This window comes from Artibeus jamaicensis, unplaced genomic scaffold, assembly GCF_021234435.1.
Source record: "Artibeus jamaicensis isolate MK-2021 breed Jamaican fruit bat unplaced genomic scaffold, CSHL_Jam_final contig_755, whole genome shotgun sequence".
NCBI classification, from domain to species: Eukaryota; Metazoa; Chordata; class Mammalia; order Chiroptera; family Phyllostomidae; genus Artibeus; species Artibeus jamaicensis.
Window position 1 is genome coordinate 2,234,267 of NW_026521950.1, and position 15,583 is coordinate 2,249,849.

At 54.3% G+C, this 15,583-nt stretch overlaps 1 protein-coding gene across 3 annotated transcripts in view; it reads left to right on the forward strand.

Moving 5' to 3' along the window:
• Positions 1–15,583, forward strand: part of PHKB (phosphorylase kinase regulatory subunit beta) — an 80,036-nt gene that overhangs the window by 48,941 nt on the left and 15,512 nt on the right. For all 3 annotated transcript variants that reach the window (XM_037144859.2, XM_037144851.2, XM_053672224.1), the window contains 8 exons: positions 1,028–1,186; positions 7,182–7,276; positions 11,434–11,489; positions 11,951–12,044; positions 13,787–13,870; positions 14,044–14,148; positions 15,226–15,308; positions 15,481–15,571. In XM_037144859.2, coding sequence (XP_037000754.2) covers positions 1,028–1,186; positions 7,182–7,276; positions 11,434–11,489; positions 11,951–12,044; positions 13,787–13,870; positions 14,044–14,148; positions 15,226–15,308; positions 15,481–15,571 — 767 coding nt within the window. The remainder of the gene's footprint in view (positions 1–1,027; positions 1,187–7,181; positions 7,277–11,433; positions 11,490–11,950; positions 12,045–13,786; positions 13,871–14,043; positions 14,149–15,225; positions 15,309–15,480; positions 15,572–15,583) is intronic.

Sequence of the window (15,583 nt, forward strand, 5' to 3'; positions counted from 1 at the left end):
CAGCTTGGAGAGCGTCCTTGTGTGGAAGGTGGGGGCCACTGGGGGTCGGCGACAGGCGGCTGATCTTGTGGACCTGATACGGCACCGAGCCCCTTCCTGTCGCAGGCGGGGTTTGTGCTGTTCCTTCAGCGTTTTCCACCGGGGAGGGGCTCGGCCTCAGTGTGAACGCTCTGTGCTGACCCTTTAAAATACTCGTTAGAGCAGCGAGATGTTCATGGATAAACTGAATCCCAAATTTAAGTTGATGTTCAAACCAGTCGCTTCCGTCTTTATGCTCCAAAGAGCCATTGCCCAGGGTGAGAGGTGACCTAGTGGTGTCAATGGCAGACAGTCTCGTGGGTTTGAGGCACAAACACCGCTGTTCACTGATGCGCGAATGAGGAGTCTGAAAGAACCCTGCGCAATTTTATTAGAAAAATTGTTTCCCGTGGGCTGGTGCTACAGAAAGTCTTAGAATGTTGTTTCTCTTTATATTGTCCACAAAGATTCTAGTCTTTAAACAATAACTTTTAATTTCTACCAAGGAATATTCTGACATGGGTCAGTCACAGGTGGGTGGGTTCCCCTCTTCAGTGACAGTCATAAATGGTGGGCTCAGTGTTTAAGGGGGGTTTCTTCGCGCCGCACAGCGGCCAGGGCGGTAACTCTCCATGTACGGTGACCCCGATCCTCCCGTGAAGGCCCCACGAGTGGCACTGTCACACACAGCTGCCTCTGCGTCCCCGAATGTCGGCGCGTCATCGTGGTCTTTGTCGGCTCACCTCGAGGAGCAAGAACAAAGCGCTCCAGAGGGGGCTGTGCGGTGGGGGCCGGCGCAGCAGAGCGCGCGCTGTCGGATGTCAGACCGCGGGGCAGCGCCGAGAAGCAGTGCCGGCTCCATGCGGCCCCTCGGCCGTTAGCTCCTGCGTTAGCTCCGGGGGCACACTGCCCCCTCTGCGCTCTGCTCATGGCACCTCGTCCCGGAAGGGAAGCCGCGGGGAGGACACTGCCTCGCGGTGTTTTAACTGTTTCTTTTTCAACGCCGAAGGTCACCCTGTCGTGCCCAAGTACTACTATGTGCCGGCGGACTTTGTGGAGCACGAGAAGAGAAACCCCGGCAGTCAAAAGCGGTTTCCTAGCAACTGTGGCCGTGACGGAAAGCTGTTTCTTTGGGGACAAGCCCTTTATGTCATCGCCAAGCTCCTGGGTAAGTGGACAGAGCTGGGTCCGTTCCCCCTTGTCATCAAGCCCATGGAAGCAGGTCCCTGACCGACCTTTTTCTTGAACTTGAGCGGACTGCGAGCCGCTAAGAGGTCCTGGGGGAGTTTCTTGGTGCAGAAAGGTCTAGAAATACGCCTGTCTCACTGCGGGTAACAGACAGTTTCTGGGATGATAGACAGGTTTGGGGTCTGCCTGCTGTGGTCACTCGGGGCCACCTTCAGCTCAGCGGGTAGGTCTCCTGCAGAAGGCTGTAGGCCCTTTGATGTACTTCCACACACTGTAATAAAATTCCAATTTAATATAATGGTCGCATTTGGTCAAAGCTTTAGTAAACCACTTGCCAAAAGGACTTGGTTGTCTCTAAGTCCTCCTCTTTCCAATAAACACGCAGCAGTTTTCCTCAGCTGGATGCCAAATAGGACCATTACTCACAATTCTCTGAAGAACTGTTTCTCAGCCACTCCGAACACTCCAGCCGAAAATGTCTACTCTGGCCACACCGAAATGCAGGCTAATGCAATGAACAGAGAAGGTGCTCTCCGCCCTGCTGCACTATTCCTTGCTGAAATGCCAAGTGCCGTTAGCATTTGCATCAAGAAGGCGACCCTGTTAGTCGGAACCCCTTCGTGGGCAGCAGATTATGAACCCGGCGGACGTGAACCCCGCCTGCCCCGGGAGAGCTGCCCGCTGCGGGAGGTGCTGCGTCGTCGTCCGCGTCCTCTGGGGCTCCTTTGTTTGCATTCCGTTTGGGCAGAATATTTCCGAGTCCGGGTTTCCAAGTCGAGCTTCACACAAATAATATATAACAGCAAATAGAAGCTACTGCGGAAGAGAGAATTAAGTCAGTGTTATTTTCAAACTTCTTCCTGACTGCATTTGCTGGGTCTCCATATAAATAAACTTTTAATGCCAACTTAAGAACCTGCAGAAAATTTTCTTTCATCAAATGGACAGCCTTTGATAAGGAATTCATGTTATTTATGCAGATTTTGCTTTTATGTTTTCCAAAAGAAAAAAGATACATACGTAAGTTAGTTTTCTTAGAATCAAGTCCAGGTTGGTAAGGTTATCTCTGGTTAGAATGTTATTTTTCTCTCTCTAGCAGGAATACAAAGAAACCTTACTGATACTCAGAGCTAAATAAAAATTTGAGGAGAGAAGTAGCTAAGCTGAGTAAGGACAAGAATCTTAATGCCGGACTCACGAATTTCTATGTACCAGCGCTATACTTGGAAATTACAAATGAGCGGGATGAAAACCTGTGATTCTGAGGCTGAGAGCTGGCCCCTGGGACGGGAGACTTGCAATCTAAGCCTCCCTCTCGCGTCGTACGGTGTGTCTGGCCTGAGGCTGATGGGCAGGAAAGAGGGTTGTTTGAGCGAAGCCCGAAGCCTCCGGGTGAAGCCGAAAAGGCTAATGAGTTGGTTGAGTTGGGAATGCAGGGTCGACCATACTCGGCGTCAGCACATTGAGCTTTTTAAAAAGAGAGGTTGAGAACAGTAGCAGTCGGTAAAGAAAGCATGGGCCCTTCCTTGCGCCAAAGTCGGTGTGCTGAATGTGGAGAGATGTTCGATGTAAATAGCATTTTGTTGTGTGAAGACCAGAGTGAACAGAAATAGCCCAGGTCATGCTTTAATCTCTGTTTCATGATCAAAACGAAGAAGACTTCAGAGGAGAGTCTATTCTCTCTTCTCTGCCGAGCTTTTAGAAGCAGAGAGCACGCAGAGGTGGCTGGCAGCGTGAGGCCGCGTCCTTACCGCCTGGGAGGAAGAGACGTCACGCACTCCCGAGCACACAGGCCCAGCAGCGGCCCCTGGGTCCCCACCCCCGGCTCAGGGGGAGAAGGTCTCACGAGGCTGAGTCCCCAGGTTGCTCGTCACGATCGGGCACTTGCCCCGAGCACCATCGGCTTCTGTGCAGGTTCCTGAGCTTCCAGATGCAACCACATTTGCAGAGTCTCGTTGGCTCATGAAAGGAGCCTTGGTTGGATAGTTACTTGACAATATTTTGTGGGTAGAGTTACATGAAAATAATAGAACAGAAAAAACGTTTTGAAATATCCTGCAGTAGTGTATGGCTTGCACTGATTCGCACGAGCTGGTGTCCAGGGAGCCCTGGTTGGACTCTCTTGCTCTCTATGTGCCTCAGCGAATAATTACACACCAGAAACTGTGTGACTTTGATTCCACTGTCAGAGCAAAAAGACCCCATACGGTGCGACATTTCCTGGCCAAGGCCTCAAGCACCCACTCGGTTATCAGAAGATAGTTGATTATTACAGCATTTTTCCTTCTTTGGAAAAATTAGGCTTTGAGGAAATCGGTGTTTGCTATAAAATAGGAGACTGAATTTAAGACGTGTCCGTTTTTAAACCAGGTGTGACTTTAAGACACTTGACCTGTCTTAGAATCAAATGAGCCTTTGCTGCCTTCACTGTTAAATGTGGAGGTTCAGAAATCTCCGAGGGATGGATGCGCTGTGCCGTTACAGTCCCAGGCAGAAATGACCGTAAAAGTGTTTATCACGTAAAAGTCACTTGAAAAGTATCTCTGGACTGAATGCGATGTGGCTAAGAAAACTAGAGGTATATAAGATAACATAAGATTGATAATTTGCAATGTCACCGAAACCATTACTTAAGTTTAGTAACGTATTTTCTCATTCAGTGTTTTTTTAAAAAGAGGAGATAGCATGACAGTTGTTTAGCTTTCAAGGAAGTCTGACTTCCGGGCGTTTCAACACATAGGCAGCAGCTGTCTTCCCTGCACACCAGACGCTGGGTTGACCTGCTGGGTTGACCTCCGTGCAGGGGCTGCCGGGGAGCACAGCTCAGCACAGACCGGAGCCCTGCACGGCCGTCGGCGACTGGGGAGCTCTTTCTGGAAGGGCGCTTTGAAAGCACCATTAACAAGCATCAGGAGCTAAAACAACGTGTGTTCTTTGAGTAAAGCTGAATTACTGAGCAATTTTAATTAACTACAACTTTCTAGTACACACAAACTCCCAAAATACTCAGGTGAATGAAAATCTTGAATTCACAAATGACTCTTGTTTTCTTTTTTGCGATAGTATTTTTTAATTTCCTAGGGGTGTTAACAAGAGACTTTTAGATGAAAAGACACAGAAGTACATTAAACTCCCCAAACGTCACGGTGCACATGCACAGAGACAGGCACACGGTGCCGGGCTGGCCGTCCACCCCCCCCAGCTCGGTTCTCAGCGCCCGCGCCTCCGTTGCGGTCAGCGAGACCGGAGCTCCCACCCTGCAGGATGCCTGCTGACCCTGCCAGAGTGTCCTCTGTGATTTTGGTGGCGTGACAGAAACTCACTTGCTCTGCTAAATGTTTTGTAGTTATATCATTAAAGAAACAAAAACTCTTAAGACGTTCCTTTTAGCCTCGACAGTTGCTGTTTGAGCGACACGCAGGCCGTATTTTACAAACTCTGTTTATCGCAGAGCAGATTCGAATGGCCCAGTGTGTCCTGTAAGGTGTGAAGGCCACTGTCATGTTCGCAGAACGCATGCTGGTCCGTGAGGCGCGGTCCCGTGTGACGAAAGCTGTCCTCCTTTGTCCCCGCTCCGTGCCGCAGCCACTGTGTGGGCCATCGGGTGCTGGCTCTCTTGGGCTTGTCCCTTTTCACCCGCAGACCAGTGCCGCAGACGGGGCACGGGCAGGGACCTCTGCTTTGCTTCCTGAACGGTAAAGGTCACTGCAAGGAGAAAACAAAACTATTGGCCTGACCTGTGAAGGTCACGGTTACCATCATGGAAGTGAAGGCAGTGGTTACGGCACTCACTGTTTCTGAGTGTGTTCACCTCCTGGTTCGTGATTCTGTTATTAAGTTGCTTGAGTGCCTACTACGTGCAGCTCGGGAGCAGCCACGAGTGAGGCGCGTGCTGCCTGCAGGGTCCCATCACGCACCTGGGGCTGGATGAGCCGTGCCGCAGGAGGACCAGGGTGGGGGGCGGAGTGCGGAGAAGGTTTTTCAAAAGGCTTGGTTAACTATTTTGTTCATGTTAATGTTAATAGGTTAACATTTGTGCTTTCCAAGGATATGATATTTCTTAATTTATGTCATCGTTTATAAATAACAAAATAATAAAGAGAGAACTTCATTTCCGTGGCACATGACAGTGAAACATTAATTATGTAAAACGCTTCTTGGCGGCGTGGAAATTGTTGCACATCTCAGTGAGCAGACAGATGAGGTAGGGAAATAATTTGCTGCTACTTAAAATATCACAGTACTAATCAACCCGGCATTATGAGCTAAACCGATATTGATAAATTAAAATTGTAGGTCATTATTTGCCACAATTAAGCCTATATTGGCTCAGTTTAAATTTTGCAAGAGTATATTCTTTTCAGAGTGAGAGAAGAATGTCCTGTGATGTGTTCCCTGCCTGGGCAGGAAAACTAACCGGTCAGGTCTGAATTGTGTGTTGTTGCCTCCTGACCCTCCCTGTCGTGGGGAATGTCCGTGTTCTTGAGGGGCCAGGTCTGTGTGCACGAGGGAACCCCGACCCCAGGAGAGCTGGCCCGCCCGCTGCTGAAGCCAGGTGTGTCAGGTGTCCCGCTGCTCTGTCGTCCACCGGCCCGGTGTGCCGGTTGCAGAACCGCTCGGTGCCTTCACTTCGCCGTCCGTTAAATGACGAGGCGTTGTGGGGTCAGTGAATTAACACGCGTGAAATGCCCGGGGAATGCCAGAAACGTGGAAAATGCTGTGCAGGCGTTGCTGCGTGGTGACTTCTGCAGCTGCCGCCACTGCCACCGCTCCTTGTTCTTGTTGTTCTGTTGTTAGTACCGCTTTTGTTGTTATTAAAATAACAGCGGTAAATTCAGCAGCTCCCGACAGTCTCTGAAAACTCTATGGGTGGTTTTGTCCCATATGTTGCTAGACTTTGCTAGTATTTTGATTGAGGGTTTTTGTGTCTCTATTCAAAAAGGATATTGTTCTTTAATTTTCTTGTCATCTTTGGTTTTGGTGTTAGGGTAACACTGGCCTCTAAGAATGAGTTTCGAGGTGCTTCCCCCACTATTTGGGGGAAAGTTGGTTCTAACCCTTCAGCTGTTTGGTAGAATTCACCAATGAGACCATCTGTCCCAGGTCATTTTTCTTTCTAATGGGTGATTTTAATCACTTGTGACAAATCTGCTCCAATTTTTACACGCCCTCTTGAGTCACTTTTTGCACTGAGTGTCTTTCCAGGAGTTGTCCATGTCCAGCTGGGCTTTCTAAGTGACCAGCACACGAGTGTCCCTTACAATCCCAACAGTCGTCAGCGGTGTTGCTACCCCCATTCCCGGTTCAGTAACTCACATCTGCCTTCTTACTCCCTTGGTCAGTTTAGTTAAGTGTCTGTCAACTTCTGATCTTCCCAAACTCCACTTTTGGTTTCGTTTATATTTTCTATTGTTTATTTATACTCTGTGTCATTATTTTCCAGTGTAATATATTATTTCTCCTGCTTGCTTTTGATTCACTTAGCTTTTTCACCCACTGTCTTAAGGTGGAAGGACAGGTTCCTGATTTGAGATGGTCCTTTTGTTTTAATACAGGCATTTTACAGCTATGAATTTACCCCTGAATATTGCTTTAGCTGCATCTGGTAGGTTGTGGTGTGTCATGTCTTCGTTTCTAATCATCTCATCAGAAAGTACATCAGAAATTATTTTTTAATTTCCCTTTTGGTTTCTTCTTTGACCCATTTGTTATTTAGGAATATGTGAAATAATTTTCACATTTTTGTTACTGGTTTCATTCTGTGGTGGGCAGGGAGCGTACTTTGTGTGATTTTACTCCTTTTAAACTCACTGAGGCGTGTTTTAGGGCCTGGTGTGTGGAAGCTGTGCCATGTGTGCCAAGAAGGGGGCGGACTCCGCTCCCGTTGGTGGAGTGTTCTAGAAGTGTCGGCCAGCTTTGCTGGTTTCCGTGCTGTCCAGATGCATGCTGGGTAACGCCCTTTCCCTCTCTTTCAGCCGATGAGTTAATCAGCCCGAAGGACCTCGACCCCATCCGGCGCTACGTCCCGCAGCAGGACCAGCGGAACGTGAGCATGCGGTTCTCCAACCAGGTAAAGGCGTGTTTTCTGTGAGGAGTGACTCTCCCACAGGCACCGAGAGCTTAACTGAAGAAGAACTTTTATTCTGAATGGGGTGTTGACTGCTCCTGAGGAGGGCAAGCCTTCTGTCTTCTGGTTAGTCAAGATTTACAGGCCTGCTTGTATGTCAGCCATACTTCACTTTCTGAAAAGTGCTGCGGCAAAGGCTCCCCGTTGATGAGGAGTGTGCCCGACAGGGTGTCAGCTGGGTGGACGTGGTCCTCCTCCCAGCGGTCCCGGTTGAGGCGTCCGGTGTGCGTGGGTGGTGCCGTGTGTGGGGCGGGGGCAGCCGAGACGGACTGCCCTTGCAGGGAGTGGGTCCCGTGAACGACCCTGTGCTCGCTGTCCCTCCACGGTGGCATCTCCATGGCAGGACGGGCGGGTGATGTGTTGGGGGAAAGAATCGTGTACGTGTACACACTCAGGCCTGTGGATTCAGGCTGCATGTGTCAGCAGGAGTGTTTGCAGGACCAGCAAGATTGGTGTCAACTTGAAAAAACCCTCAACTCGTCAACGACCGCAGCCAGGAAGCCAGGAAGGCCCCCCCCGACAACGACAAGGACACACTGTGGGCCGGGAAACCGCCCGAGGAGAGAGGGAGTGGCCCGGAGTGGGGGGGGGGGGCGGGACGCCAGCCGGGGACAGCTGCTGAGCAGGACTAGCAGGCGTCAGCACCCGCAGAGGTGCTCCAGAAACTTAAATGCTCCTTTTATTTAAGAAAACATTTATATACAGAACGCACACACAGATAATGCTTGTCCCAACGAGAGAAAGGGAGGGCCCAGCAGACCCGTGAGGTCCGCTCACACCGTCTCACTGATTCTCCCGGCGGCCTCAACGAAGCGTGATGACTCCGAGTGCTTCATAGAGCAGAAGCTGTTTGGGACATTTTTAAATAAACGTTCAGGTTTCCTCAAGAACATGAAATCCCCGTGTTAGTATATGAACAGTCCCCACTGGCCCGTTGGCTGCTCTCTCAGGTAGGCACGAGGCCTCTGCCTCAGTCAGCACCTGTGTCCGCACAGGGCAGTGTCCTCGCCAGGGTGGGGTCCTGCCGACTCGGGGAAGGGGTGCTCAAGGAGGGGGAGCTAGCGCTGCGTCAGCGGGTGTGAATGGAGTCCAACTTTGAGACGGTGGTTCAGGAAGCTGCCTACCTCGCTGTCGGAGGACGAGCCCAGCAGAGGCAGAAACGTGGGCACAGGGTGTCGGAGCGGCCTGCCCTCGGGGCAGTCTGGGCAAGGTCGCCAGGCGTTTCTGCAGCCAGTCCACCAACCCGTGACGCCCGGTTGCTGGGTTGGCTTTGTGGGTGTGGCTCCCGGCTGTGGCTGCCATGGGCCAGGTCCCCAGTAACCTCGGAGCGGTCGTGGTGGGTGGTGTGATCAGAAACCAGACAGTAGGGGTCAAAGCACCCGGTGGTGGAAGACCAGCTGCTCCCCCAGTGAGGCGGCTGCACCCAGGCCGCTCCCGGTTTGGTCGGTGCATCGTGGAGCGAGCCTGCAGCCGGGACTGGTCCCTGTGTCCCCTTCTGTCCTGTCTCACTGCTCTGCACAGTCTGCAAAGGCTTATCGGTCTCAGATGATTTAAAGGAATTCTGCACAAGGCTCAGTTTTATTTGCCTCACTTCATTCCAGTGCCCTCAAATAGTTTAACCAATTCAAGACAATTTCTACTTAAAGGATTAAAAAAAACTTCATTAGCTTGGCAAAGAAAGAATTTGTATGGGACCATAGAGCCTAATTTATCTGCAAGCATGGGGTTGAATTGAGTGCTGAACAGTTCTCACGATGGTTATAATAAAACAGCATAAGACAGCCAGGCATCCAGACTGCTTCGGAAGGCCCGGCCTCCACACACCACAGCCTCACAGAGGTTCGTCCCGGAGACTCTGCGCTCAGCCCGTACGGGAGGCGAGTTTCCTCTCAGAGCTGGCGAAAACTGACTGCCTTGATCAGAGGCACCCAGAACGGAGAAAAGCTAAATTGGAAGTTGAAGAAAATGAGCTCAAACACGTTTAATAGTGCTGGGTCTCGAGCTGCTGTGCCCGGCGAGCTGTTCTCGCCCTGCACCCTCGGCAGTCCTTCGAGACGGGGACCAGCGTCACACTGTCTGCCGAGTGGGGTGCTGGAGACCACTCGGTGTCCACCGAGAGGCGCACCCGTTCCTGAGATGAGGACGACATAGGCTGTAAAACGGCCTTACAGCCATTGAAAAACGAGGGAAAGGCATCAGTGAGACACTTTGACATGGTGACGAACACACGTGAGAGAGCTTACTGTTGTCCGTCTGCCCCAGGAGACTCCGGGGGGCCCCTCAGGGAGGGACACGGGGTCACGGTCATCCCGTGACACCAAGGCCCAGCAGGAGCCTTGCAGGTGAGCGGGCCTCACCTGGCGACCAAATGAGTCAGCACACGAGTGCGTGTGCAACGGAGGGCCACACGGGTTCGAGTGGCACGTGTGTCTATGGATACACGTGTGTGTGTGTGTGTGTGTGCACGCTTCGTGAACGGGAAAGCAGAGACTGCTGTAAGGGGAAGCGCCATTCTGAGATGCAAGGTGGCATTAACACGAGGACATTTTCCGGGGGATCCTGTGGGTTTGGGCAGCTGTGTTAGTGCGCTGAAGCACGTGGCGGGTACCGAGGAAAGACGCCCCCGCCTCCCGGTGGGAGCTGCTGGGGTGGGGCTGCCCCTGCTGAGGTTTCCGTGCGTGACACACGGGTGAGGCCCACTGGGCAGGGTGGATGGTCTGTGCGTTGGAAGTTTCTGGGATTCGGGGTTTTTACAGTGAAAGTTGACTTCGTCCAACAGTCCCCTAACCAGACACTCGCTGTGGCTCCGCCCGCGTCCCGGCGTTTTGGCCCGAGCAGTCTGTCGCACAGACGGACGCAGCGTCAGAGGGAGAGTATGGGTTGCTAGTTAGGCGCTGCCAGCTGCCTAATTTATTGTGATTCGAATGTCGTCTGCACTCGAGTCCATGCATTTGCTTGCGTTTTAAGTAAGAGTCCCTGCCGGCCCACAGGCCCACTGGGAGCCACCCCGTCTGGTGGAGCACACCCTCGATTTCCCCCGGGAGCACGGGGCTCAGTGCTTCCGTGTGCTGGCAGAACCCCCACGGACCTCCGAAGGCCTCGCTTTTCTCTCCTTTTGGAGCAATGTGAACTGTTAAGGCCTTTTACCAGATCAGAGTCTACAGCCGTTTTAATGCACGTTTGGTTCGTTGGGCGGCTCCCTCACATTTGTGTCCTGTGTTTAAGTCCCGGGGAAGTCTGCCGGAAGTGGCATTCCCACGCTTTTTACCGCTGACACACATTCTCCGGTGTCTCCTGCTCCCGTCACACATACATTCTAATTGCCCCCGAAAACCACAGAGCGTTGTCTGCTGGAACCCAAACGGTTCACAGCCTGCTGTTGGGCGTGTTGGGTTCCTCACTGTGGAGAGATCATACTCGGTCGGTACCTTCAGAGCTTCCTAATGCAGTCATTTATTGGAGCTTCGTAATGTTTTCTGCCACCGCACACACGCAGTGTACAGTGCCCGCCGCAGTGAGCCCTTTCACTAGACAGGGCAGCACACGCCTGCCTCTACCAGTGGCCCGAGCTGCCAAGCTCAGCGGCCTGCACTCAGCCAGCACGGGGCCGACGGCCCAGCCCCCGGGCGGCCCCCTCGCCCGTGGGAGCTGCCTGCTAGGACAAAGGTCCTCTGATGCATAGGTGACAAAGGACAATTGGCTAACAAGAGAGGGAACAGCCTTAGATGTAGTTAAGATGTCAAATGAATAATTTGAAGTCACGATCACTTTTTTACAGGGAATGGAAAAATTGGGTTTTTATTTTTAGCTCCTTTCTCTTCCCTTCCGAGTTATGTGATGGAGATGGACGCCCGGCCCCAGACTACTCCTGTGCATCGTTCAGAAGGGTGCTGACAGGCCGGCCGCACTGGCCGTGGTGGGATGTGTGCCCCACCCCCCGCCCCCGTGTCCATTACTCCGTTCGCACCCTCGCATGACCAGCAGCGGGCAGGGCAGGGCAGGAAGCGGAGGCAGCCGTCCTCTGAATGAGCCGCTCAGAGACGGCCGACGAGGACCAGGTGTTCTGAAAACGTCTCCTCCCCGCCCCTTCTGCGTTGCAGGGCCCGCTGGACAATGACCTGGTCGTTCACGTCGCACTCATAGCAGAGAGCCAACGGTACGAAGTCCAGGTGGGCGGGGTGTTTGCGGGGGTCCGAGGCAGGCTGGCCGCTCTGTGCTTTCGGTATTGAGTGCGGTGGCAGCGGCTCAGCTCGTGGGCCCCTTGACAGGGCGTGAGGATGTCGTGCGTGTCACTTTAAGCCCAGAGCAGCACTCTGTCCACGTTTAACAGTGATTTTGCTTCAGTCGATGTCGGTGTCAAAGACCGTGCCCCTGCCAGTGCTGCCAGGGCGCAGCACCGGGACAGGAGCCTGGGTGGAATCCGTGCCCGTCCTGTCGCCAGTCCCCAGAGCCCCCACATGATGTTGGCAGGGAGTCCCGAGGGCCTCTGGCTGCAGCGCAGATCATCGTAAACACGGGCTCCCAGCCAGCGCGGTTCCCCCTCCCCTTGACTGTTCCCAGACTGGGTGACGCTCGTCGCAAAGCGTCCCCCTCTCTGTCTCCGCCTGTGCTCCGCAGCCTGCAGGTCTTCCTCAACACATATGGCATCCAGACGCAGACGCCGCAGCAGGTGGAGCCCATTCAGATATGGGCGCAGCAGGAGCTGGTGAAGGTCGGTGCTCATGTCCTTCCTGCCCGCCTTGGGGGGGCGGCGGGCCGGAGCCCCGTGATTGGACTTCGGGTCCAATCGGGACGTGCAGGGAGCCTCCGATTCCGAGGCGGGGCCGTTCCTCCGCAAGTCCCCCCAGCTAGTGGAGACCCAGTGCACCAGCCACTGTTGCGAAACAAAACGGCCGCCGGGCCATGTGTGCGCTGCCTTCCCGGGGCTGCGGGTTCCCGCCGAGTCTGTCACCAGCCGGGCGAGCGCCCGGTCACACTGCCTTCGTTGCAGTGCGTGTGAAACCACCTTTACACCTGTTCTGTCAGTGTTCCCGTCTGTCACTGGTAAAGGAGCCTTCTCTTCTGAGTCCTCGTTGGTAACAAGTACTTTTCCCCGTTGCCTCACTGTTTACAGTCTGAAGGAATCCCTAGCCCTTCAGCGGGTCGGGTCTCGAAACAGTGATAGAACGACGCCCGAGTCTGCCTCTGGTGCAGTCGCACACCCGTCCGCACGGGGTCCAAGGGGCCTTCCTCTGAGGCCTTCTGCCTGCCCGCTCTGCGTGCGGGCGGGCACAGAGGTGCCGTGTACAGGGATGTCCCCGCTCCTCAGGGGCAGGACCTTGCTGGATTCTACTGAGTATTCGTGAGCTGTTGTTTTATCTGGCAATTGCTCAGTGCAGAAACTACTCCGCCCCGGTGGGAGCGTTCACAGTGTCTCCCGAGCGCTCAGGACCCGGTCAGTTGGGTTGATGTGAATGTCCACAGTCACCGCCTCAGTGTGGCTGCCCTCGGACCAGCCTGTCCAGGAGATGCCCTCGGAGCGATAGGGTGCCGTCCCTCGACACCTGCGGCATTAGTGGGGAGCGACAGGAACGGGGCCACGGTCCTGGGGGTGTGTGTGCAGGGGCAAGGAGGCTCCTGGGTCGGTTTCGGTGCCCAGTTTGGGCACTGACTGACCCCGAATTCGTTTCCAGTCCAGAGTTTTTCTGCTTCACCGGGACAGCTTCCCTTTCCCTAAAGTTTCAGCAGACACATCCCTGGTTTCTGTGTTTCCTCAGTCGCTCCCATGCTGGAGTGGAGATGAAGGCCTAGGCCGTTCCCCCTCTTGAAGCTGAAATGCCACAATGATGAATCTAGAAAGATGGGACACCCACCGGATCCTGTGGCGCGTGAGCCCCTTCGTGTTACACAGCCCCACACGGGCCATGTGTGTGGCGTGGGCATGCGGCCATCCCTGTCTTAGGCCTCTGGGCGCTGGCAGGGTCACCGTGAATCACCGTCCTTTCAGCAGGCACCGAAGTTGCCCACGGGCTTGTGAGAGTAAAGTTTTCATAAAACTCATGTAGTCAGAAAACTCAAAAAGGCATTTCAGCTTCGACAGGAAGAACTTCAAGGCGGTTTTCTAATACGAGATGTGGGCCCCGTTTTTTAAAAACTCTAAATAGCCAGACTTTCTATCACACAGAAAGCACTTGTCACTTCGTGTTCTTTCACAAATCAGACACGGCCAGGTCAGTATGCATGTCACATGCATGACACATGTGTGACAGTCTTGCTCTCAGGCCTCCCCGGGCCCAGAATCTCAGTTGGCGTCATTGGTGAGCTCCTGTGCCCGGGAGTCTGCAGAATAAGGTCACCCGCCTCTTTCCGGGTGCAAGGATGATGCGTCATCAGGGCAGTAGTGGGGGGGCGGGGGCAGAAGGGGAGAAGCACGGCTTCCGGCCTGACTCTGATTCGCGCACTTGTATCTTACAGGCGTATTTCCACCTGGGCGTCAACGAGAAGCTGGGGCTCTCGGGGAGGCCGGACAGGCCCATCGGCTGCCTGGGCACGTCCAAGGTGCCCGCGGCTCTCCCTGTGGGGCGGGGGCAGGTCGAGGGCCCGCAGACGGAGGTGCTAGTGCTGGGCTGCCTCCCTGAATCGTCATGTTGGACCTCAGTTTTAACTCTTACTGGGGCTTCTGTGGCCCCGCCTTTGGTCGGTCTGCGTTTATTGTGGACGTCTCCCTGCAGATCTACCGCATTCTCGGGAAGACGGTGGTTTGTTACCCCATCATCTTCGACCTGAGCGATTTCTACATGTCCCAAGACGTCTTGCTGCTCATAGACGACATCAAGGTAGCTGCGAACACCGTACTGAGTGGGGTGACTTTACTTGGACTGGTTCTGTTGTATGTTCTCACGTCGGGTGCTCCCGGGTCTCAGACACCAGGTGCTGCCGTGCCCAACATGCAGGTGAAGCGACAGCCACTAGGCCTTGGGGCAGGGTGCAGCCACCCGCAGTCTCGGAAGATGGGTGGCGCCTGCCTTGCTCAAAGCTGGGTGGCTGTGCCTGTCGTTCCCGTGACATCGGTCTGGACAAGCAGGCAGGAACTGGTTTGGAACCACCTTCCCATGACATGAAGGGACAGTCCCTTTGTGGACAGCAGCGCAGTTAGCAGAACCGTTGTCCTGAAGAAGAATGTCCAGAACACCCAGCTATCGAAACCTCCCCTGGCCTTTCCTCTCCCCTGTAGAGAAGCTCCAAGGACCGGAGTGCAGTGCCTGGAGCCGGGCCGCGCCTGTGAAATCTCAGCCCTGCTGTTTACCAGCCATGTGATCATGGGCCAGGCCTTAGCTTCTCGGTGCCCCCATGTCCTCAGCATTATGACGTGTAACTGAGCACTGAGACAGCTCTTGTCAGGGTGAATGTCTGTGCTGCGCTCAGAATAGAGCCTGCTCACGGGGAAGCGTTGCGCATGCCTCTGATGTAACCATGGTGATGATGAGGATGCAGGCTGAGTCGGAGGAAGAGCTCGCACGTGCCCGTCCTGCCTTCCACACACAAGTTCACAGTGACTCAGAGGGGAAACCAGTCTCGGGCTGACAGCCGGGTAGACTTTTCCTCCCTGGGACCGTCCTTGACCTGCATTCATTAGGCCACACGCACACAAATGCCACCCGAAGTCCTGGGGGCTCTGACTATTTTAAAGAACAAAGTTCCCAGTCAGCGTGGTGTCCAGCTGAGCGAGTGCACATGCGCACTCTCACGCTTGCGTGTGCCGGAACACCCAGGCCCCCGAGTGGCGTGCTGTCCAGGGCTGGGCCGAGGCCCCCTTCACGTGCCAGGGCTTCACTGGCTCCTCGCCGCTGGCGGTCAGGCGTCCTGGCCGACCCCGGGCGCGGGGCCTTCACCCCCCCGCTTTGCTTTGACAGAACGCGCTGCAGTTCATCAAGCAGTACTGGAAGGTGCACGGCCGCCCCCTCTTCCTCGTGCTCATCCGGGAAGACAACATCAGGTGGGTCGGGAGCGGGGAGAGGGGCCCGCGGCGCTGTTGGAGGCAGGTCCCCGTGCGTCTCTCGTCCCTCTCGGGCTGGCACAGTGCACACGGGGAAAGGCTGTAGTGGGAGGCGGTTCGTTCCCCCTCCTGCTGTTGACTCACCTGGTCGTCTGTCTGTGTCTATGTTCAGGGGCAGCCGGTTCAACCCCATACTGGACATGCTGGCGGCCTTTAAGAAAGGAGTGGTCGGAGGGGTCAAGGTCCGCGTGGACCGCCTGCAGGTAGGCCTCTGA